The sequence below is a fragment of the Pseudonaja textilis genome, chromosome 2 (assembly GCF_049901715.1).
Source record: "Pseudonaja textilis isolate UNSWEBS1 chromosome 2, rPseTex1.2, whole genome shotgun sequence".
NCBI classification, from domain to species: domain Eukaryota; kingdom Metazoa; phylum Chordata; class Lepidosauria; order Squamata; family Elapidae; genus Pseudonaja; species Pseudonaja textilis.
In genome coordinates, this window is record NC_141991.1 from 200,898,799 (window position 1) to 200,918,114 (window position 19,316).

The 19,316-nt window shown below is 39.1% G+C and overlaps 1 protein-coding gene across 1 annotated transcript in view; it reads right to left on the reverse strand.

The window, feature by feature from the left end:
* Nucleotides 1-11,310: 11,310 nt before the first annotated feature.
* The window catches only part of LOC148127321 (uncharacterized), a 30,519-nt gene continuing 22,513 nt past the window's right edge, over nt 11,311-19,316 (reverse strand). The window contains exons 4-8 of the mRNA XM_087926861.1: nt 15,437-15,516; nt 14,659-14,767; nt 12,489-12,584; nt 12,017-12,127; nt 11,311-11,694 (exon numbers count right to left, since the gene is read on the reverse strand). Of these exons, the coding sequence (XP_087782987.1) occupies nt 11,632-11,694; nt 12,017-12,127; nt 12,489-12,584; nt 14,659-14,767; nt 15,437-15,516 (459 nt within the window). The 3' untranslated portion in view covers nt 11,311-11,631. The remainder of the gene's footprint in view (nt 11,695-12,016; nt 12,128-12,488; nt 12,585-14,658; nt 14,768-15,436; nt 15,517-19,316) is intronic.

Genomic DNA, 19,316 nt, shown 5'->3' on the forward strand with positions numbered 1-19,316 from the left:
GGGTGAGGTAGGAAATGATTTTAATGATATAACTTCATATGCAGCTGACTTGGAATGATAATAGTTTGCTGCATCAAATAAATTGTGTGTCTACTTCAAGCAAGTTCATTCTTGCTCCAGTTTCTTCAATGTACTTGTTCAGCTGTCACACGATTTGAAGTTGTAGCCTACACAAATTATCTGCATACAGTCTCAGAAGTCAATGATCTCTTAGAGCAGCCATTCCTATCTGCTAGTCATCTGATTATTGAGAGTGCACATATGCTATGGTTATATTTGTTTAGCATACATTAGAGCAAGTGTAGCCAAGCTCTGTTACTGATTTCATCTGGCGCCCTTGTTTATTGATGCTTATTAGACAACAATTTGGTCTGAACTGAGCTATTCATTACAAATAATTTATATTTTGTTTCCTTGAAAGAGGCAATCTCATTTTAAGGCAACAGCTTGGAAGGGGGTGAAGGTTCCAGGGCCATCTATGGGGAAAATCAACAAAATCTGCCTAATGGCATATGGAGTTTGTAGTTGAAACGACACCTCTTTTATACACTATTCTGTCTTGCCCTCCCCCACTCCAAAGCCCTTGAAAGATGCCCATATTTTAAATCTGGTCTAATAGTATTCAAATGTCCTGGGCAATATTCATAAAACTATCTGAAAATTACATAATTTGAGGGTGGGGAGAAGGAAGGAAGGAAGGAAGGAAGGAAGGAAGGAAGGAAGGAGCAAGCATTGTGTGTGTGTTTACATTTGCATGCATGACTCCGCATCAGGGTAGAGAGGATAAAAGTAACGGGAAACTCCATACTTCCACTTGGGAAGCCCTGTTGTATTCCAGCTTTCATTCTCCATTGTTCAGACCTAGCCAATTAGATATATGCAGTAGATATGAAACCTCCATCAGTTTCAGGTTTGTTTGTTTGTTTTCTATCAATCACATTTCTGAACCACGCATCTCCCTCAAAGAGGGACTCAGAAAGGCTGCAAGATAAAAATGACTGTGTTGAGTATTTTATTATTGCAGCCTTCAAGTGGAGGGACTCTGTGTTAAGATTCCCACGATTTGTTTGCACCAATATCTGAGAGCAGGCCAATAGCAAGGAAATAATTCCTGAGTGGTAGCAGTTTGTGCAAAATGCCATCTTCACCATGGTTAGGGCTACCAGATGTGGGCTGAAGAAATCCAACCAACCACTAAAGGGATACAAGAAGCTCTGCCTTAACATGTTATTGTCAAGACACAGTTAATTGTATATTGTATCTTGTCTTACTTTAAAGTAATGTTTCCTAATCTTGGTAACTTTAAGATGTGCAGATAGGGAATTCCTGGTGTTGAAGTTCATATTTCTTAAACTTGCCAAAATTGAGAAATATTATTTTAAAGTAAATATAGGGCAACTGATCTGGACAAATATCTAGTGTAGAATATGAGATGATTTCTATTTTTATTTCTCCTATATGATTTATGGAGATTTTTTTTTAAAGAAAAATGGAAATAGGCAGCAGAAAAATTGTTCCATATTGTTGGCAAGTATATAATTGAACTTGTGCATAGTCACCAAGAATCAAGCTTGATTTTATAAAAGCTTTTATTAAATTTCACAAACAAGAAATTTTCAGATCTAGTCTTTAAAGCAGGTTTTCCCAACTTAGAATCTTCCATACATTATTATATTTCATGAGAAATGTACTCTACCAATCCAGAGGCCAATGGGCATAGAAAAATGATATAGATTAAGGTAATACTATGGATAAGTAATATAAAAATGGAATTTATGGAACAGATGGAATATATAATTTCAAAAATGAGGCACACATTTGCATGTTTTTTTCTTCCCAGCAAATTTGAGAAGAGCCTTTAATGCAGTCTAAATCTACTCTGAATCTAATTAGCCTTGTTGGAAATGTGCCAGAAAAATTCCAAATGATACAAAGAAAAAAGAAAAGAAACCATTTTTCACTAGAAGGAGTTTATCAGATTAACATCATTTGGATAGCTAAATAATTATTTACAATGCATAAAATTTCATTTTTTGGCCTATCTCTATGACATCAAAGTCTTAGTTTACATGCGGTGTAGAGAAATTTAATATTCTTGAATAATGTTTTGATGAATGCAGTGTTCTAAATGAAAGCACAAAATGTATGTCCCATCTTTCTATGGAATCAATATATTAAAGTGTTTTCTTTGTTTTTTAGTTTTAGACAGATAACTTACATATTTATGCCAAGACAGCCTCCTACCAGTACTTACAGCTGTTATTGCAGCTGTTGACTCAAAATCCATCCATCATTAAGCCTTTAAAATGGAAGTCTCTTAACAGTGATTTTACTCATAACTTTTTATTTAGTTGACAAGATGTCACACAAGGTTCAGTAGACTTCAGGAACCTTATCACCAGTGTGTTTGATCTACATAGTAAGCAGATTGCAAATGCTGTGTTGCATCTTTGGCAGTCTCCAGATGGGAGCCATAACCATTTAATTGTCCCTACATTCAGAAGTTTGGAACAGATCTGTGACTTCAACATTTGGATAATGAATTTGGATAATAAAGCTTTAATAGGCAGGGGAAAGTTTAAATACTTGATTCATTTAATACAACAATGTTTTAAGGCATATGGGTACAACCTTGTATATGTTTATTTGTAAGAAACTGTGCTCTATGAAGCATTTGTAGAACCACAATTTTTAAAAAAAGGTTTTCCTTGTGTGCAACTCAGTCAGCACTGTGAACTGACTTTTTGGTTAGCTTACTTCTGTCAGATCAGGAGCTCCAATGGTGACCTTAGAACAGAAATTTATATTACACTTTATTCTGGATCTTCATTTTTTCTCTCACTGAAGTGTTTTGTTAAGAGTAAGAGCCAATTTAAGCTCTTGGCGCCATGTTTAAGGTACTGAGGTTAGCCATTTCCAACTACTTATTCTATTTCCAATGTTTACATAGTCATGTTTACACCACACATCAAGAAGATTAGGAAACCCAGCTTCAGGTTCAATTTAACTAAGGAGTTTACAGACTTATCTTACAACCCAACCACTTCATAGGTGTGATGACCTGGGGCGTGGCACAAAGGCAACACAGCCAGAATAATAAGTCGGGGTCTCTTTATTAGCCCCAACTTTGCCCACAATGTTCTGGTTACCTTCCAGTCTGGAGAAAAACTCTCCCAAGAACCTGCAACAGCCTTTGACTACAGATATTCCAGTCCAAAATGTTATAAACAGAGAGCCTTAAACTATGAATTCAGCAAAACAAGATAAGGTAATAAATCTGTCAGGGCAAGATAACGAATTCCAGAATTGAAGTAACATTGCAGTAAATCAAACCAGTACGGAGGATGCCAGGAGCTCACATAACAGCAGCCAACATGAGATAAACTTAATGTTTGTTTCCGACAAATACCCCTCTGAAACTACCTCTCCTTTAAACTCCCTTCCTAGGTGTGCCTTGTGAAGGGAATCAGGGCCCTTTCCTCCCTCGTAAGCAACACAACCCACGTTACTCTCTTTTCCGTTCTTCCCTGTGTACCCTAGGATGAAAAGGGGATGGGCCTTGGTCTTCCTCTGAATACCCTCTCCCTTGTTCTACCTCTTCCCTGTTATGCCCAGCCTGACTTTGCCCTTTCCCAGTTTCTTCCACAGCCAACTGAGCCTCTCTCCTGCTCCCTGTCAGCTGTTCGTCTTCCTCCTCAGATTCAGACTCTGACAGAGGCATGACAATAGGGTTCTTATTATTAGACTAACATGGGATGAAATTGTCAAGTTTATCGTCTTGAGCTCCTACATGAAAAGTGAGATACATACGCAATAATATATCAGTACACAAAATTGGATAAGATTGTGCTAGATATCAGTGAAATACTTAGTGCAAATGTGGTGATTTCTATGTTAGAATAAGACAGAATGTTTCACTTATAGCTTTATAGACTGAATAAACATAAAAATAAAACCAAAGCATTTCTAAGAATGTGGCCAAAGTGAATCTGGCTGTTCTACATTTAAACGTTGGGTGTTTGTTTAACATTTTAGGAAAGAGGAAAAAGATATTAAAGGTTTATTTAAAAGGGCTTCCTTTCAGGCTGTTAAGACCCATTGTCCTTGTATTCCTGAGGCTTTGGGATTAAGAAAGAATATGCCTCTTCTGCCATCTAATGGCAAAATATAGTATTTATATTTTCAACCTGAGAAAATTCATTTTTCTTTCTCCCTAGCATGTCTCCTAGCAACTGGAAACTTTTTTTTTTTTTTTTGCAGAAGCATACTCTATATGTAATTAAATTAAGGTTCAATAGATTAGGGAATCGATAATAGCTTATATAGCCAGGTCAGATCTTGACATATTTGAGTTACAGAGCTGATTTCTGTAGGACACAGGGAAAACTGGAACAGACTAGTTCTCTTACATGCTCTAGGGCAGAGGTCTTCAACCTTGGCAACTTTAAGAGTTGTGGACTTCAACTCCCATCCAGTTTTGCTGGCTGAAAAATTCTGCGCATTGAAATCCACAAGTCTTAAAGTTGTCAAGGATGGAGACCCCTGCTCTAGGGCAACCATCCTCAGTTGGTACTTTAGATGTTTTGGACTTCATTTTCTGGAATTCCCAACCAGCGTGATCTTTGGAATGGACAATAATGGGAATTAAAATCTAACACGGCTAAACGAAGAGGAAATTGAAGAATGTTATTTAAGAGGGAATGGGGGACTTTTATGATAAAGTATCTTCCTTTGCTGATTCATCCCTGGCTGTAGTTCAAGCAACCGTTTCTTCAAACCAACCAACACAGATATCAAGTGGCCACTGCAAACAAACTGCGAAGAACCTTCTTCGACCACATTTAAAAAATTTTCAGGAGAGAAAAGGAAAGAGATTCTTACATGCACAATTCAAGAGGCACCACCTGGAAGGAAGTTTCCCTGGAGAGCAACAGGCAAGTAGGCTCTCTGCTTAACTAAGATTAAATTAGCCTATTCTAATTATTACCTGCTTTTAAGGCTATTTTTCTATCATATCTTAGTCTTCAAATTTTTATTTATTGTAAACCCTTTATATTTTTGAAATTTTTGCAATGTGATTACTAATCCACTTTTAGTTATAGTTCAGCTATGGTTTAGCTGAATTTATAAAAAAAAGGCCGAGCTGGGCCTCAGCTATAGAAGGGCCTTGCTGCTTCTTCTTTGTTGTTGTTGTTCTACACATCTTACTCCTTCAGCTGAAAGTCTAGCAATGCCTAGCTTTGATGTGATTTCTCTTATCTAATTTATTCTATTTCTATCCACTATTTTTATTGTTTTATCATTTTTATTTACTCATGTCCCCTGCTCTGTCGGGAGGGCAGGATCCCTGGAATACTTGTGAGGAGCTCTGCCACTGTTTGCATTAGGACTCGTTTCTTCTTTTCCTCTGGATTAAGGACTTGTTTCAGTGACTAGACTCTATGCTATATTACACAGCTCCTCCTTTATTGTGCTACTTAATATAATGAAGACAAAGAAAAGGAGCAGATCTCTCACTGACCTGGTTCCTCGACCTTCTCTGAAGCAATCCAAGATTGAGGACTTTGTTTTAACTCAGCCTCTCAGTTTGAAAGTTCCTGATCCCTTTTGTCTGGCTGCTGCCGGTTGTCGTGATCTTCCGACGGTTGAGGGCGTTGCCTCCCGAGTTGAGAACAAAAGCTTATCTAAAACTATGGCCCCTAACCAATCCTTAAATGAGCCCACCCTTACAGAACTTTTGGCTCAGTAATGTTTCTTGGTTGCAGAAACTACAGGGAGCATTCAGCTCCAGCTTGATAAAATAATAAGTACTTTAAACTACTTAGTTTCCTGGACTATCAATGGGTGCCCTGGGCTGACTGCTCGGCAGCCTGATGCGGCGGCAGGGTTCTCTCTGCCAAGCCTCGGCAAAAGCACTGGCCAAAGTAATCCTACCAATAGTTCAAACTTTACATCTTTTGACTCAGTCACCTGGTCTTACAGTCAAAACAGGTGGCCCTCATCATTAATCCCATTAATGGAAACTTACCTCACTGGGGTTCAACACAGCTGGCAAGGGGCCATATATTACAGTTATTGGGGCTAAAAGCTGATGATTTGAAGAAGGTTGAACTTTTACCTTCTCCTGAACACTGTACTAGGGTGCTACTCAGTTTTGACAACTCTTAACACCCCAAAACTATTTTTCAGAAGACGATCCCTGTTAAGATCCCTCGGAATTCTGCCAAGAAGAGTCTTCAAAGATATGTCAATTAAGCCATTCTTGAGTAATCGACAATTGGTGATTGGCAGGAGATTTATTGCCCCCAAAAGATCCTCAGCAGCACATATTAATGTGCCAACCTTGAATGCCATCTCGGATATTACATCACGTACTAATTATACACCTATTCCCGCAAAACCTCCAGTTGGCATTCTCTCAGATGGTAGCTTGACTGTTCCTCCTACAACTGGTCAAATCAACCCCCTGCAGTGAGTAACATCTTCCCAGGAAGCTTGCCTTGCCTTGATCAGCTGGGAAGAAATGGCCCCAAAGGAAGCGACACCAGCCCAGGGCACTCATGGTTCCTTAGTAAATAAGCCCCAGGTCAGTGCCTCTGGGATTCCATCTATTTATGAGACTGACTTATGTCAAGACAATTTCTGGAACCAGGAGGAGACACAGCTCTTCGAGTCCTTTTGTGCACTTCCACAACCAGAAAGGGCCCAAATCATAAAGTGTCTGGATGCAGTTAAATCCAAGCTCTGGAATCTTTCACTACCTGATAAGGATTCCCTTGGACTCCAGGGAGTCTATACTGATTTACCAACGGAAGCTCCCTTGGTGATCTCTCCAGAATGTCTACTTCGTAAATGTGAAGATCCAGGGCTACTTCAAACTCTGTCTGTTGATGCTGCTGAATACTTGCCAGCTAAGCAACCAATTAATGCCACAAGTACAAACTGGAGTGCACTTAGAGCCCTACAGCCCCATGAACAAGGCTACCCTCCGCTCCCTCCTTCCCTGCCTTTGCCTCCTAAGAGGATGACCCTGCCACTTAAAAACAGGTATATGTTTTTGGATCTAAAGGGCTCTCTGGGAAAAATTAATCACACAGAATAACTATTAAATCTGGCAAAAAAAAAACCCTGCACACTTAAGTGCCTTTCGTGGAACACAGTAGGTTGGGGAAGAAAGTGTGGTACCACAGAATTCACCAACTATATTCACTCATTTGATGTGGTCCTGCTTCAGGAGACCTGGGCATGCGATAAGGTATCCCTTACAGGGTTTACGGTCATTTCCTTGGCCGCCACCAGACAATCTATGACAGGAAGGTCTAAGGGTGGTCTAGCTTGCTTGGTCTCTACTGCTTTGAAAGTGGAGACAGTGGAGCTGCCCCCCTGTGGCTTTTTAGCTATAGCGCTCCTAATTAAGAGAGGACGCAGCAAACTGTTAGTGTTCAAAGTTTATCTTCCCCCGACGATGAGGCAAGCTGATACTAAGGTTCAATGGGGAGTGCTGGAGAATTATATTACTTGTATGGAAACTAAATTCCCAGCACTGTACATCCTTATAGGGGCGACTTTAATACCCGATTGGGAGTCCAAGTTCCCCCATCGATTGAGGCACTCTACTCCCAAGAAACCCTCCAGGCCATAGGACACCTGATTTCAGCCAGATATTCTAAGGATGAATTAACAAATTTTTCTGGCATTCAGTTAGCCCTTTTAGCAGCCCAACACAATAAGATAATTCTTAATGGGAGTACCCTAGGTGATTTGGCTGATGAGTTTACTTTTAGTTCTTCATGTGGAAGTAGTGTTATTGATTTTGTGCTGGTATCCCAGCTTCTTAGAAAGGCAGTCCGTGCTTTTTATGTGGATTGCCTTATGAGAGCGACCACTACCCCCTGGTTACAATCATTGGGGTTTCCTCAAATACATCTTCCTAGGGGGCCCCAGATATTAGATCCCTATGTGGACTCGTATACAAGGAGGATCAAATGGTCTTCTAATACTGAAAGAAAGTTCCACTCCTTTTTATCATCTCCGGAGTGTCTCAGCCTATACAATCAGGCCCTACCAAGTAGTGGCCCAGGGACAATCTCGGCCCTTGAATCACTAATTAATAGTGTTCAAAGGGAGCTAGAAGCCGTCTGTAGGCCGAGAGGTCCATATCATTCAAGAAGTAATTCTTGCTTTGACAAAGTGTGTCTGATGCTCAGGAACCAGATTAATCGGGTTTACCTGCTCTATCGTAATCAAGGGGATAAATGCCCACCAGAGGACTACTATCGCTTGAAGCGGGAGTATGAAGGACTAATTGCTAAGAAAAAGAAAGCTAAAGAGAGAGAGAAGTGGAATCTACTTCTCCTCTCCATCCAGCAGAAAAACACTCGATTATTTTGGCAAATTGTTGCTAGCTCCTTGCCGGGTCATCAAGAACTCCCTCTCTGCTGTATTTCCAACAGAGATTGGGAAAACCATTTCTTGGCAATTTTCCAGGTGTCAACAAGTTCAACCGTGCTTGGGCCACAGCTGCCTCCTGCAGTTCCTGACTGGCAACCCATGACTCATGCTGAGATTACAGAGCTTATCTCTGAACTCAAGTCAGGCAAAGCCCCTGGCCCTGATGCTATACCCCCTGATCTGCTAAAATCCAATCGTGAGTGGTGGATTCCTCTCTTAGCAAGACTCTTCACACATATCAATACCTCTGGCAAGGATCCCTACCTCCTGGAGCTTAGCAATTATTGTTCCAGTTTTTAAATGAGGAAATAGGAACAATCCAGCTGACTATCACCCCATAAGCCTGCTCTCCATCATTGGGAAATTTTATGCTAAATATCTCCAACGTTCAGCAACGTTCCTTACCTGGGTTGAGGAGTCCAATATTATTAGTGCTGAACAGACTGGGTTTAAAGCGGGATGTGCCACACTGGACCACTGCTTTGTCTTAGTGCACCTGGTCGATAAATATACTAGCATACCAGGTAGGAAACTTTTTACTGCTTTTATCGACCTAAAGTCAGCGTTTGACTCAGTCCCTAGGGGACTGCTGTGGTCAAAACTGCTCAAAAGCTCTATCGATAGACATCTTCTGTTCCTAATTAGATCCTTGTACAACCAGACCTCTAGTCAGGTCAGGTGCGGTCTGCAGAGAGAACTTTCAAATCCTATCCCGATTAAGAACAGAGTAAGGCAGGGGTGTGTTCTGGCTCCTCCTTTGTTTAATTTATTCTTATCTGACTTGGCCTTTCACATTGGACGTATTGAGTCCCATGCCCCAAAGTTGTCATCTACGAAGATCCCGCTTCTCCTTTATGATGACAATGCGGCCCTCCTTTCATTGTCAAGGCCAGGTCTGAAAAGATTACTTTCTGCATTTGGGTCCTACTGTGCTGAGAACCACTTGTCTATTAATTACGACAAATCCAAAGTATTGATGTTCTCTAGAGTCCGGAAATTGTATAACTGGGCTATCAACGGTAATGCTGTTAAGCAGGTTTTCCATTTTTAAGTATTTAGGTATTCAATTTCAGAACACCGGTGCTTGGACTAGACATCGAACCCAGGTGCTGAACTCGGCCTCCTGTAGTCACCAGCAGATTTTAAGATTTTTTTATACCCAAGGAGGCCAGTTTATTCCTTCTGCTCTGCATATTTACAAAGCCGAAACTTTGGCTCAAACTCTTTACGGAATTCCCATATGGATACAGGACTTCAAGGATTGTATTGAAAGAACCCAGGCTGTCTTTTTTAGAGAACTTTTGGGTCTTCCTCCTTGTGTTGGTTTTTCTCCAATGTACCTGGAACTGGGCACTCGATCAGTCAAATGTATGGCATGGGTTAACAACTTTAAATGGTGGTTTTGGGTGCTCTTTCTGGCAGTTCCTGGTAGCTACCTCTCCCTGGCATTTGCTGACTCTCATATTTCTCGTTGGGAGAGGGTGCTGATGAAGAAATTATACCTGCTAGGCTTTACGGGGGATGCCCTGGGATATTATGGCCTTAAGGATGCCCAATTTAGGGTAGTCCAATGGCTTGTGGACATTGACTTGCAAAATCTACGAGCCAGAGCTAACAAAATGTGCTCCCCTCTGATCTTCAGCCAATTTAATAATTACGGACTGAGGATGGCTTCCTATTTTTACACTCTAACCAAGAGCTTTCTCCCTAGCTCGCTTTAATGTTCTGCCCACAGCACTACTGGATGGGCGATTTAAGAGGTTCCCGATCAACGAGCGGCTATGCCCCTGTTACAGAGCTGAGGTTGAAACTGTGGAGCATGTCCTTTTATATTGCCCTATGTATAATGCAGGCAGATCTAAGTTACTGTCTCTCCTTGAAACAGACCCTTCTAGACCCAATGTTAGTAATTTGTTCTTATATTGTCTACGGGATGACTCTTCATATATCACTTCTTTGGTTTCCAATTTTTTTTTAAGAGCTGTAACCATCAGAGGAGAACACTGAAATTCCCCTTAGTCAAGTTTTTGGTGACCAATTCTTCATGATTAATTTTCCCATGTTCTTCTTTTGTTGTACTTGTGTTTTGGTCTGTGACTGCAAATAAAATATTATTATTATAAGTTAGTAACCTGGTTGTTAAAGGACTCTGGAATGCCCATTGATTTTGCTTGTGAGAAGGTCACAACAGGTGATCACATGACCCAGGACACTGCAACCATCAAAAATATGAACTATTTGCCAAGCATTGGATTTTGAACATGTGACCTGGGGAAAAATGGTCATGTCACTTTTTTCAGTTGTAAATATGAACGGTCACTAAATGAAATGTGCTAAGTCAAGAACTACCTGTATAATGTATAGTATAAAAATTGATGATTATAGTTTTCTCTTCCACCTCTCCCCATATGAAGAAATGATCAGAACTGTGTGTATCAAATCCAAATCCAAACCAGCCATGAAAAAAAGGTATTGTTATTCGTTTCTTTTTATTGTTATCTACCCATTAAGTTGCAATTGCACTTGAAAAAATACTGCTTTATATTGAACTCAGATATACCAAAGAAGACTTTGCAAGGTGTCTGCAAGATGTGGTCAAAAAAGTCAACATAGCAGCTGTGACAATGCAATCAAAGCTTTATCAGGTTTTTATGTGCACAGCCATCATCTTGACTTTTTCCATCACTTCCTATGGACATCCCTGATCCCTAATGTAGACCAGGCAGTAGAACTTTGTAGCAATGGTTCCTAACTCCTTTTAGGACTGTGGGGATATGTGGCATTTGGAAAGTATATTGTAGGCATTCCCGCTATGGTGATCACAGAAAGTAAAAATAAAAAAAATAATCCTAAATTCATGCATGTACAAATACAATTTACTTAGAATCAATCAACTTTTTTTAAAAAAAAAGTTCTTAAGACAGAAAGCCTGGTGGGTAGCAGAGGAACCCTCTATAAGACACCAAACTGTAATTTGATATTAAAGTATATAATTATCTCATTTCAGCTAAGAAAAATGGATTAGAGGTGAGTCCTCTGTGATATGAAAACCAAGAGAAAGATGGGAGGTAGGAACAAAGAAATTAAGAAAGAGAAAACAAAAAGAATGTGCACACATGAAAGAGAGAGAGAGAGAGAGGGAGGGAGGGAGCACAGATAGATAAAGAGAAAAAAAATTTCTCATTGTTTTTGTTTGTTCGGACAGTGCCAGATTTTTCCCAAATATTGTCTCATTTCATAAGCCTGGAAGAATGAAGAGAAAATATTGAAGAATTAGAAATGTTCAACTATCCTTTGAACACTTCTTACTTTCTATCCAATAATAATTCATTTTCCTATTCCTTTTTTGGTCTGCTAATTACTGTAAGGTTTGACTGGAGAAATACTAATTTCATTTGCCTTCTCCAAGTGGCAAACATCAAAGCCTGTAAAGCTATCTCTAGGAGTGCTCTCCATTGCTGTAGATTTCATAGATTAAAGTGGAAGCAATGATGTTTTGAACTCATCTCTATAATTGTTTCCCATCCTAGATCTTCACGTTCATGTACAAAGATGAAGTACTTACATCATAATGAAGACCAAGGTTGTGATAAGCTTCCATGAATAGATAATTGGTGGCCTTAATAGCCTGGACTTTTTCTAGACGATTGCTAGATGTTATGTACTTTGTGAAATGCTGTGGAAGGAGGAAAAAAAATATTTCAGAATAATTTAATCACATAAATGTCTTTCCAGGGGTAGCTGCCACATGAAATCCTGTCAGGCAAATTTCTGAAAGAGGCACCCCTCCATCATTGCCCAGCCAAGTTTTAATTACACATGCCAAGCCTGGTCTCTCATAGGTTTCCTGCCTCAGCAGGGGGTTAGATTAAAAGACCTCCAAGGTCCCTTTCAACTTTGTTCTTCTGTTCTGTTCTGTTCTGTTCTGTTCCTACAGCACAAAAAGCTGAAGTGAGGCTAGGAATCTGGTTGGTTCTACCTTTCCCCTATCAATTTACACACTATTATTCACCCTCATCTTTTTTTTAAACACTTACCCCCAGGATGTTATGGAGATGCTCTATTGTTGGTGCCTCGGCTAACAAGCCCTTAAGCATTGCTGCAAAAGCCATGGAAGCTTGTCTATATAAAGTCTGCAAGAAAACAGAGAGCAAATCATTGCTGAATTATAGTCTTGCTCTCCAGAAATAGTACATCTGAATTATGTGGGTGGTGGTTGTTCCTTTGAGTTAGTCATGACTTCTGGTGATTGCTTAGACAAGTTGCCTTTTTTTCTGGGATTGAAATGAGAGTGACTGGCCCAAAGTTATCCAGGTGGCTTTATGCCTAAAGCAGGATTAGAACTCATGGTCTCCCAGAATACTATCTTAAAGCACTGTGCTAAACAGGTTCTCAGGAATATCCTATAAAAAACTATATTGTTTTGCCTCATGAAATGAAATCCTATTTTGGAAAAAGATTTATACAGTAAGAATCATGTGGTAACAATAATGGAATATGTATGTTGGCTTCTTCCCTTTACCTGAAAGATGCAAAATTCCCTCCTAGTTCAAGATTATTAAATAAAAAATTTGCATTTTTAATCAGATGTATCATATCTTCCCTTTGGGGGAAGGTTGTTGAGAAGGTGGTCGTGCAGCAGCTCCAGAGGTTTCTGGATGGAACGGATTATCTCAACCCCTACCAGTCAGGATTCAGGCCTGGATTTGGGACAGAAACGGCATTGGTCGCACGTTTGGATGATCTCTGGTGGGAGTGGGATGGGGGTAGTGCATCCATCCTTGCTCTACTTGACCTCTTGGCGGCTTTTGATACCATTGCCTATGGGATTCTCCTGGGGTGGCTTCAGGGGATGGGATTGGGAGGCCTTGTGCTGTCTTGGTTCACTTCTTTCCTCTGTGGCTGCTCTCAGTCAGTGTTGATAGGAGGAGCCCTCACCCAATGCTTTACGGGGTTCCTCAGGGCTTTGTATTCTTTCCACTCCTGTTCAACATTTATATGAAGCCACTGGGTGAGATCATCTGTCACCATGGACTGAGGTATCACCAATATGCTGATGATACTCAGCTTTATGTCTCGGCCTGTGGTGAGTTAAGTGTTGCTGTGTCCTCCCTCTTGCAGTGCCTGGAGGCTGTTAGGGGCTGGGTGGGGAACAACAGGTTGAAATTAAACCCTTGCAAGATTGAGTAGCTCTGGGCCTGGGGTTTGTTGGCTCAGAGAGAATTGCCACCTTTGATCTTGGATAGGGTAGCACTACCCCAAACAGACCCTGTGCGTAATCTAGGGGTTTTCCCTAGCAGGTGGTGATCATGGCCAGGAGGGACTTTGCGCAACTACAGGTTGTGTACCAGCTACGCCCTTTCCTGGACCAATGGTCCCTACTCATGCCCTAGTCACCTCCTGTCTTGTTTATTGCAACACGTTCTACATGGGGCTGCCCTTGAAGAGCATCCGGAAGCTCCAGTTGGTGCAAAAGACAGCGGCCCACATGGTTTTGTGCAAACCCCAGTATGCACATGTGTCACCTCTCCTGCAGGAGTTGCATTGGTTGCCAGTTTGCTTCCGGGTGCAATTCAAGGTGCTGGTTGTCACATTTAAAGCCCTTCATGGCTTGGGACCGGGTTATCTGAGGGAACGTCTCTTGCTGGTCACATCTACCCGACCCATTAGAGTGGGGAGGCAGTTGTGGGTCCCATCCCTGAGGGAGATTCACCTGGTGGGACCCAGAAGAAGGGCCTTCTCTGGGGTGGCTCCCTCTCTCTGAAATATCATTCCCCCAGAGATTAGAATAGCCCCCACTCCAGCACTCTTTCAGAAGGTACTGAAGACATGGTTTTGCCAGCGGGCTTGGGGAATCCAGAGTGGGATGGAGCCCATCAAATGGCTAGTGTGATCTGCTGTTGTCAGGGCTGAGGGTGGGAGTTGGGGAGTGATTTTTTTACTTTTTTATTTTTTCCAGATTTTGTTTTATTGTAGTTTATTAATTTATTTGATTCTTTTTATTGTTTTTTGTTGTTTTTATAGTTTTTATTGTTTTTTATTTTTTGTTTTAAATATGGTTTTACATTGTGTAAGCCACCCTGAGTCACCATGGATGAATAGGCGGCAATATCAATCAATCAATCAATTGTATGCATGTATGTATGTATATGTATATATATCTGATAGATACACATTCTAATATATTCAATTTTAATAGAAATTTACCTTATCACAGATTTCTAGTTGCCGTTCAGGTCCATTTCCAATGAGACGTCTCAAAACAATATTCAGCAACCGTGTTTCCAGGTCTGGGGTTATGGGTGGCTGGATTTTGCTGGCAGGAGGTGTGAGATTCTGAGTTAACAAGATGCTGACCAGAGCTTGTAACTATACACATATAGAAAGTCTGCTATTAGGAGAGACTCTGTACTCCTGATGCTGCCAAAAGCCTAATTATCTGCTCATGAATCCGCTATGGTCCTAGACAGTTCACATTCCTTCTTGTGAGGGAGCAGCTCTGTTGAAATCAACATTATTCTGTTTACATGTAGATATGCAGTATCATATTCTAATATTTTCTTTATTACATTTTTGCAATATATGCAATTTTCTGTGTGTACATCATAGAAAACGGAATAGAAATATTTATATGAACAAATGAACAGACTTGGTTCATTTTGTTGTGAGGCGGAGGTAAAGTTGCTTGAGGCATGTTTTTTTAAAAAATAGATTTTTGTAAAACAGTAAGTTTGAGGATCCAGAATTTATCTTTAAATCCTTTGGAAGAACCAACAATATTCAATTTATTGCAATAATTGTTGAATTGCCAGGATTTATGGATAATGTGGTACGACAACCTAATTGATTTAGGTTTTTTTCCTTTTTCCCTTCTGTTTGTTTTCCTGAAAAGCAAAGCTTTACCTCAGTCATCCAGAGAACTATTTCTAATCTTAAACTACACCACTTCAATATTCTTTACAGGACTGTTGAAGATAAAACCCACCTCAAGTTAGCAACTGCATTCATACAATTTATCAGAAGAAAAAGAGCAAGAGGGTGGTTATAGTGTTCCTCCAAGGTTTTCTAGAACAAAATAATAGAAAACAGAAAATTAATTCTGTGCCTATTAAAGGCATTGGCCCATGTTCCTACAACTTCTTGAGGATAGTCCAGCATTTCCAAAACAGAAAATACTACAGCTAAAGAGTCTACTCTAGATGCTCTTTTCTTTGGGAAAAGATTTTCAGATTTTTTTCCCCTCGTAAAAAATCATCTGCACCAAAATCTGTTTTCATACCAGTAGAAGCAAAAATTAATGGCCCAATCCTCTTTCCCTTTAAAAAAAACACCATTTTATTAATGATTACAAATAAAGAATACAAAGTAATACAAACTTAAAAATAGAATGAAAAAATAGAAAAGAAAAAAAGAGAGAAAAAATAGAAAAGCATAGAAAAAGAAAAAATAAAGTTACTCCCCTCTTATCACTATAAATACAAACAAATTTGGTAACATTACTGTACCTTAAAAATCGAGATGCTCTGTTTCCCTCCATAACTCATTTCTTAACTATAAAGACAATCTGAAGATCCGGTTTGAGCTTCTTTGGCAACAGACTGAAATCTGCGATTGTGCGCAGTTTCAATCTGTGCTTGCCACTGGAGCGCCCCAAGCCAGCTGGTTTTGGGGCTAAGCCACCCCGTAGAGGTGGTGAAGAGGGGGGAGACTGCCAGCAGGGTCGAAGAGAGCCGCATCTCTCCTCCCCAGCTGGCCATTACACCCTTTCCCAAAGGCAGTTGCAGAGGTGGTCAAAAAACGGCCACCTCAAAGAAGAACTCAACCGGAAAAGAATGTGCAGGAGGAAGATAAGAAGAGAAAGTTTTTGGCTGACCGGGTTGAATTGGAAAAACAACAATACAAGATACCCCGGAATTTGAATTATAAAGAACAACATTGTTCCCAAAGAAGACTTTGAAGCTACAAATGAGAGAGGGAAGGGAAAGGATTTGGGTTTTTTTCTTTTCTTTTCTTCTATATTGACAACTAAGAGATTTAAGCAAGAAATTGGCAAAAATCCACTTTGACAGTAACAGATATTTAAGCTGAAAATAAAATGTCAAAGGGATAATAAAGATTTCTGGATTCTCAAAAACTTTTAAAAGAAGGAAAAAAGCAGAAGGGTGGGATCTGGAAAAAGGGAGGAGACCACCTGGAAGTGAAAGGAATTAACAGTGAAATTTTAACAAGATTCCTAAAAGATGCATTTTAACTGAAACTTTGTAACAAGATAAGAGAACCCCAGGAAGAGAAAGTGGAAAAAAGAAGCAAGAAGAAACAGCTTTGGATTATTTGGATTACTTGGTGATTTTTGAATTTTTGGCTATTGGATCTAAAGGCCTAAAATTAATCAGGTGGTTGTTTAAAAGTTTTTAAAATGGTATCACCCTTGGAAGAATTGAGAATGGAACTTAAAAAACAGAAAGAAGATGCACAAGAAGGAATAGGTTCTTTTGGCTTTGTATTTCAATTTTTAGAAATGGAGATCCTGAACTATGAAAAGCAACAAGAAATGCCTGTAGAACAAGAAGGGCGGGACAAAGAAGAAGCCATCTTCAATGACCAAGTATTTCTATGTGGGGAAAAGAAAGGAAATGGGGGAAAGAGAGTGAAAAATTTAAGATCTGAAAAAACAGCCCCCCAAAAGAATCATTTGATTATAACATTATAATTATAACATTAGGAAGAAACAGAAGAGAGGATTACAGAAGAGAGAATCAGAATTAGAGAGAGAAGACGTCAAAAAGGGAAGGGAGAAGAAGAGGGAGAAGAGGGAAAGGAAAAGAAATTATAAAGGACAGAACCAGGACATAGAGAAACAGGGAAAACGTACAAGACACAGAGATAATGGGTGAAAACTTAATTGAAAGGGGGATTCTGCAAGGGTACATAAGATAGTATTGTTATATGAGAAATAGAAATGAACTTTGAAAATATGAAACAAGTGTGATTAAATGATAGATAAAATACTCATTGTAATGTAATGGAATGTTTAATAAATAAATGAAATAAAGAGAATGAGAGAATGAAATTAGGAAAGGAAGGGAACATTTTAATTATTATAAATGTGTTATAAAAACTTAAGTGAAGAGGAATATGAAAGAAACATGAAAAAATTATGGAAATATTATAAGTGTTCCTAGAAGTATGATATCCTATTGAAAAGGAATGTTAAAGACGTCAAAGATTATCTAACGTTAATGATAGAGCTGAATTGGAATAGAATAAATATTTTATTTATTATTGTTATATATATATATTCTCTTTAAGAACTTAGTGCATATTTTAAGAATGTACCAAGCAGAATTCGACTGGAAGTTATGTGTTATATTGAATGTTATAATTGTAAAGGCATAAAGTGAAGTTTAAATAAGAGTTGAATGGATAAAAATTAAAAGATACAAAGGTGTCATACTCCAATTAGTAATTATAGGGGAATTTTTTTTTTAATGAGAAAATAAAATATGAAATTGAAACAGGACAGACTAAAGTATAAATATGATGGCTAAAAAGGTATTGAAACTTAGAAAAAGATATATAATTGAGTTTAGAAAGGAATGAGATAACTAAAAGTAAGATTGAGAAAACTAAGGGAAGGGAAAAATTATTGGGAAAATGTTAAAATAAGATATGGAATAGAACACAAAGATGAACATGAAATTGAATTTGTGACAGTATGGAGAAGTGATAACCCAGGACCATGCTATTCTCAAAAAAAGAAATTTTACTTCTATTATGCTTTGTGAAAACCCAAATAATTTTTTTATAAAAGAAGAAAAAAACTATAAAGACAATCTTAGAACTTTGTCATTCACTCCTAGTCAGAAAAAGTCCAGAAAATATTACCTGTTTAAAAACATGTCTACTTCAACTATATGTCTATTTGACCAATTAAGCTCTATTTCAGTGTTGGAGAACCTGTGGCACATGTGCCAGAGGTGGCACGCAGAGCCCTCTCTGTAGGCATGTGCGCTGTTGCCCCAACTCAGCTGCACAGCATTTCTTTGTGCCGTTTATTTATTTATTTATTTATTTTTATTTATTTTGTCAAAGCGATTATAAGGTAACAGGTATAAGTATAAACATAGTTATGAATACATGAATGAAATGAATGAAATGGATACATATAAGAAAAATAAAAAGAAGCAATAGGACAGGGACAATAGGCATGTTAGTGCACTTATGCACGCCCCCTACAGACCTTTTAGGAAAGGGGTGAAGTCAATAGTAGACAGTCTAAGGTTAAAGTTTTTGGGGTTTGGGGAAGAAACCACAGAGTCAGGTAGAGTATTCTAGACACTGACTGCTCTGTTGCTGAAGTCATATTTCCTGCAATCAAGTTTGGTGTGGTTTATCTTGAGTTTGTATCTATTGTGTGCTCTTGTATTGTTATGGTTGAAGCTGAAGTATTCATTGACAGGTAGGAAATTGCAATGTATAATTTTATATACTATACTTAGATCAGACCGAAGACAGCGTAGTTCTAGGTATTCTAGGTCTAGAATTTCAAGTCTGGTGGCATAAGGTACTCTGCAATGAGTAGAGGAGTGGAGAACTCTTCTTGTGAAATATTTCTGGACTTTCTCAACTGTGTTAATATCAGATACGTAATGCGGGTTCCAGGCTGATGAGCTGTATTCAAGTATTGGTCTTGCAAATGTTTTGTATGCTCTAGTTGGTAGTGTGATATTACCAGAGAAAAAGCTATGAAGGATTAGGTTAACAACTCTTAATGCCTTTTTGGCTATGTAATTACAGTGGGCTCTAGCACTTAGATCATTAGAGATCAGTATTCCAAGGTCCTTGACAGAGTTTGGATCACCAAC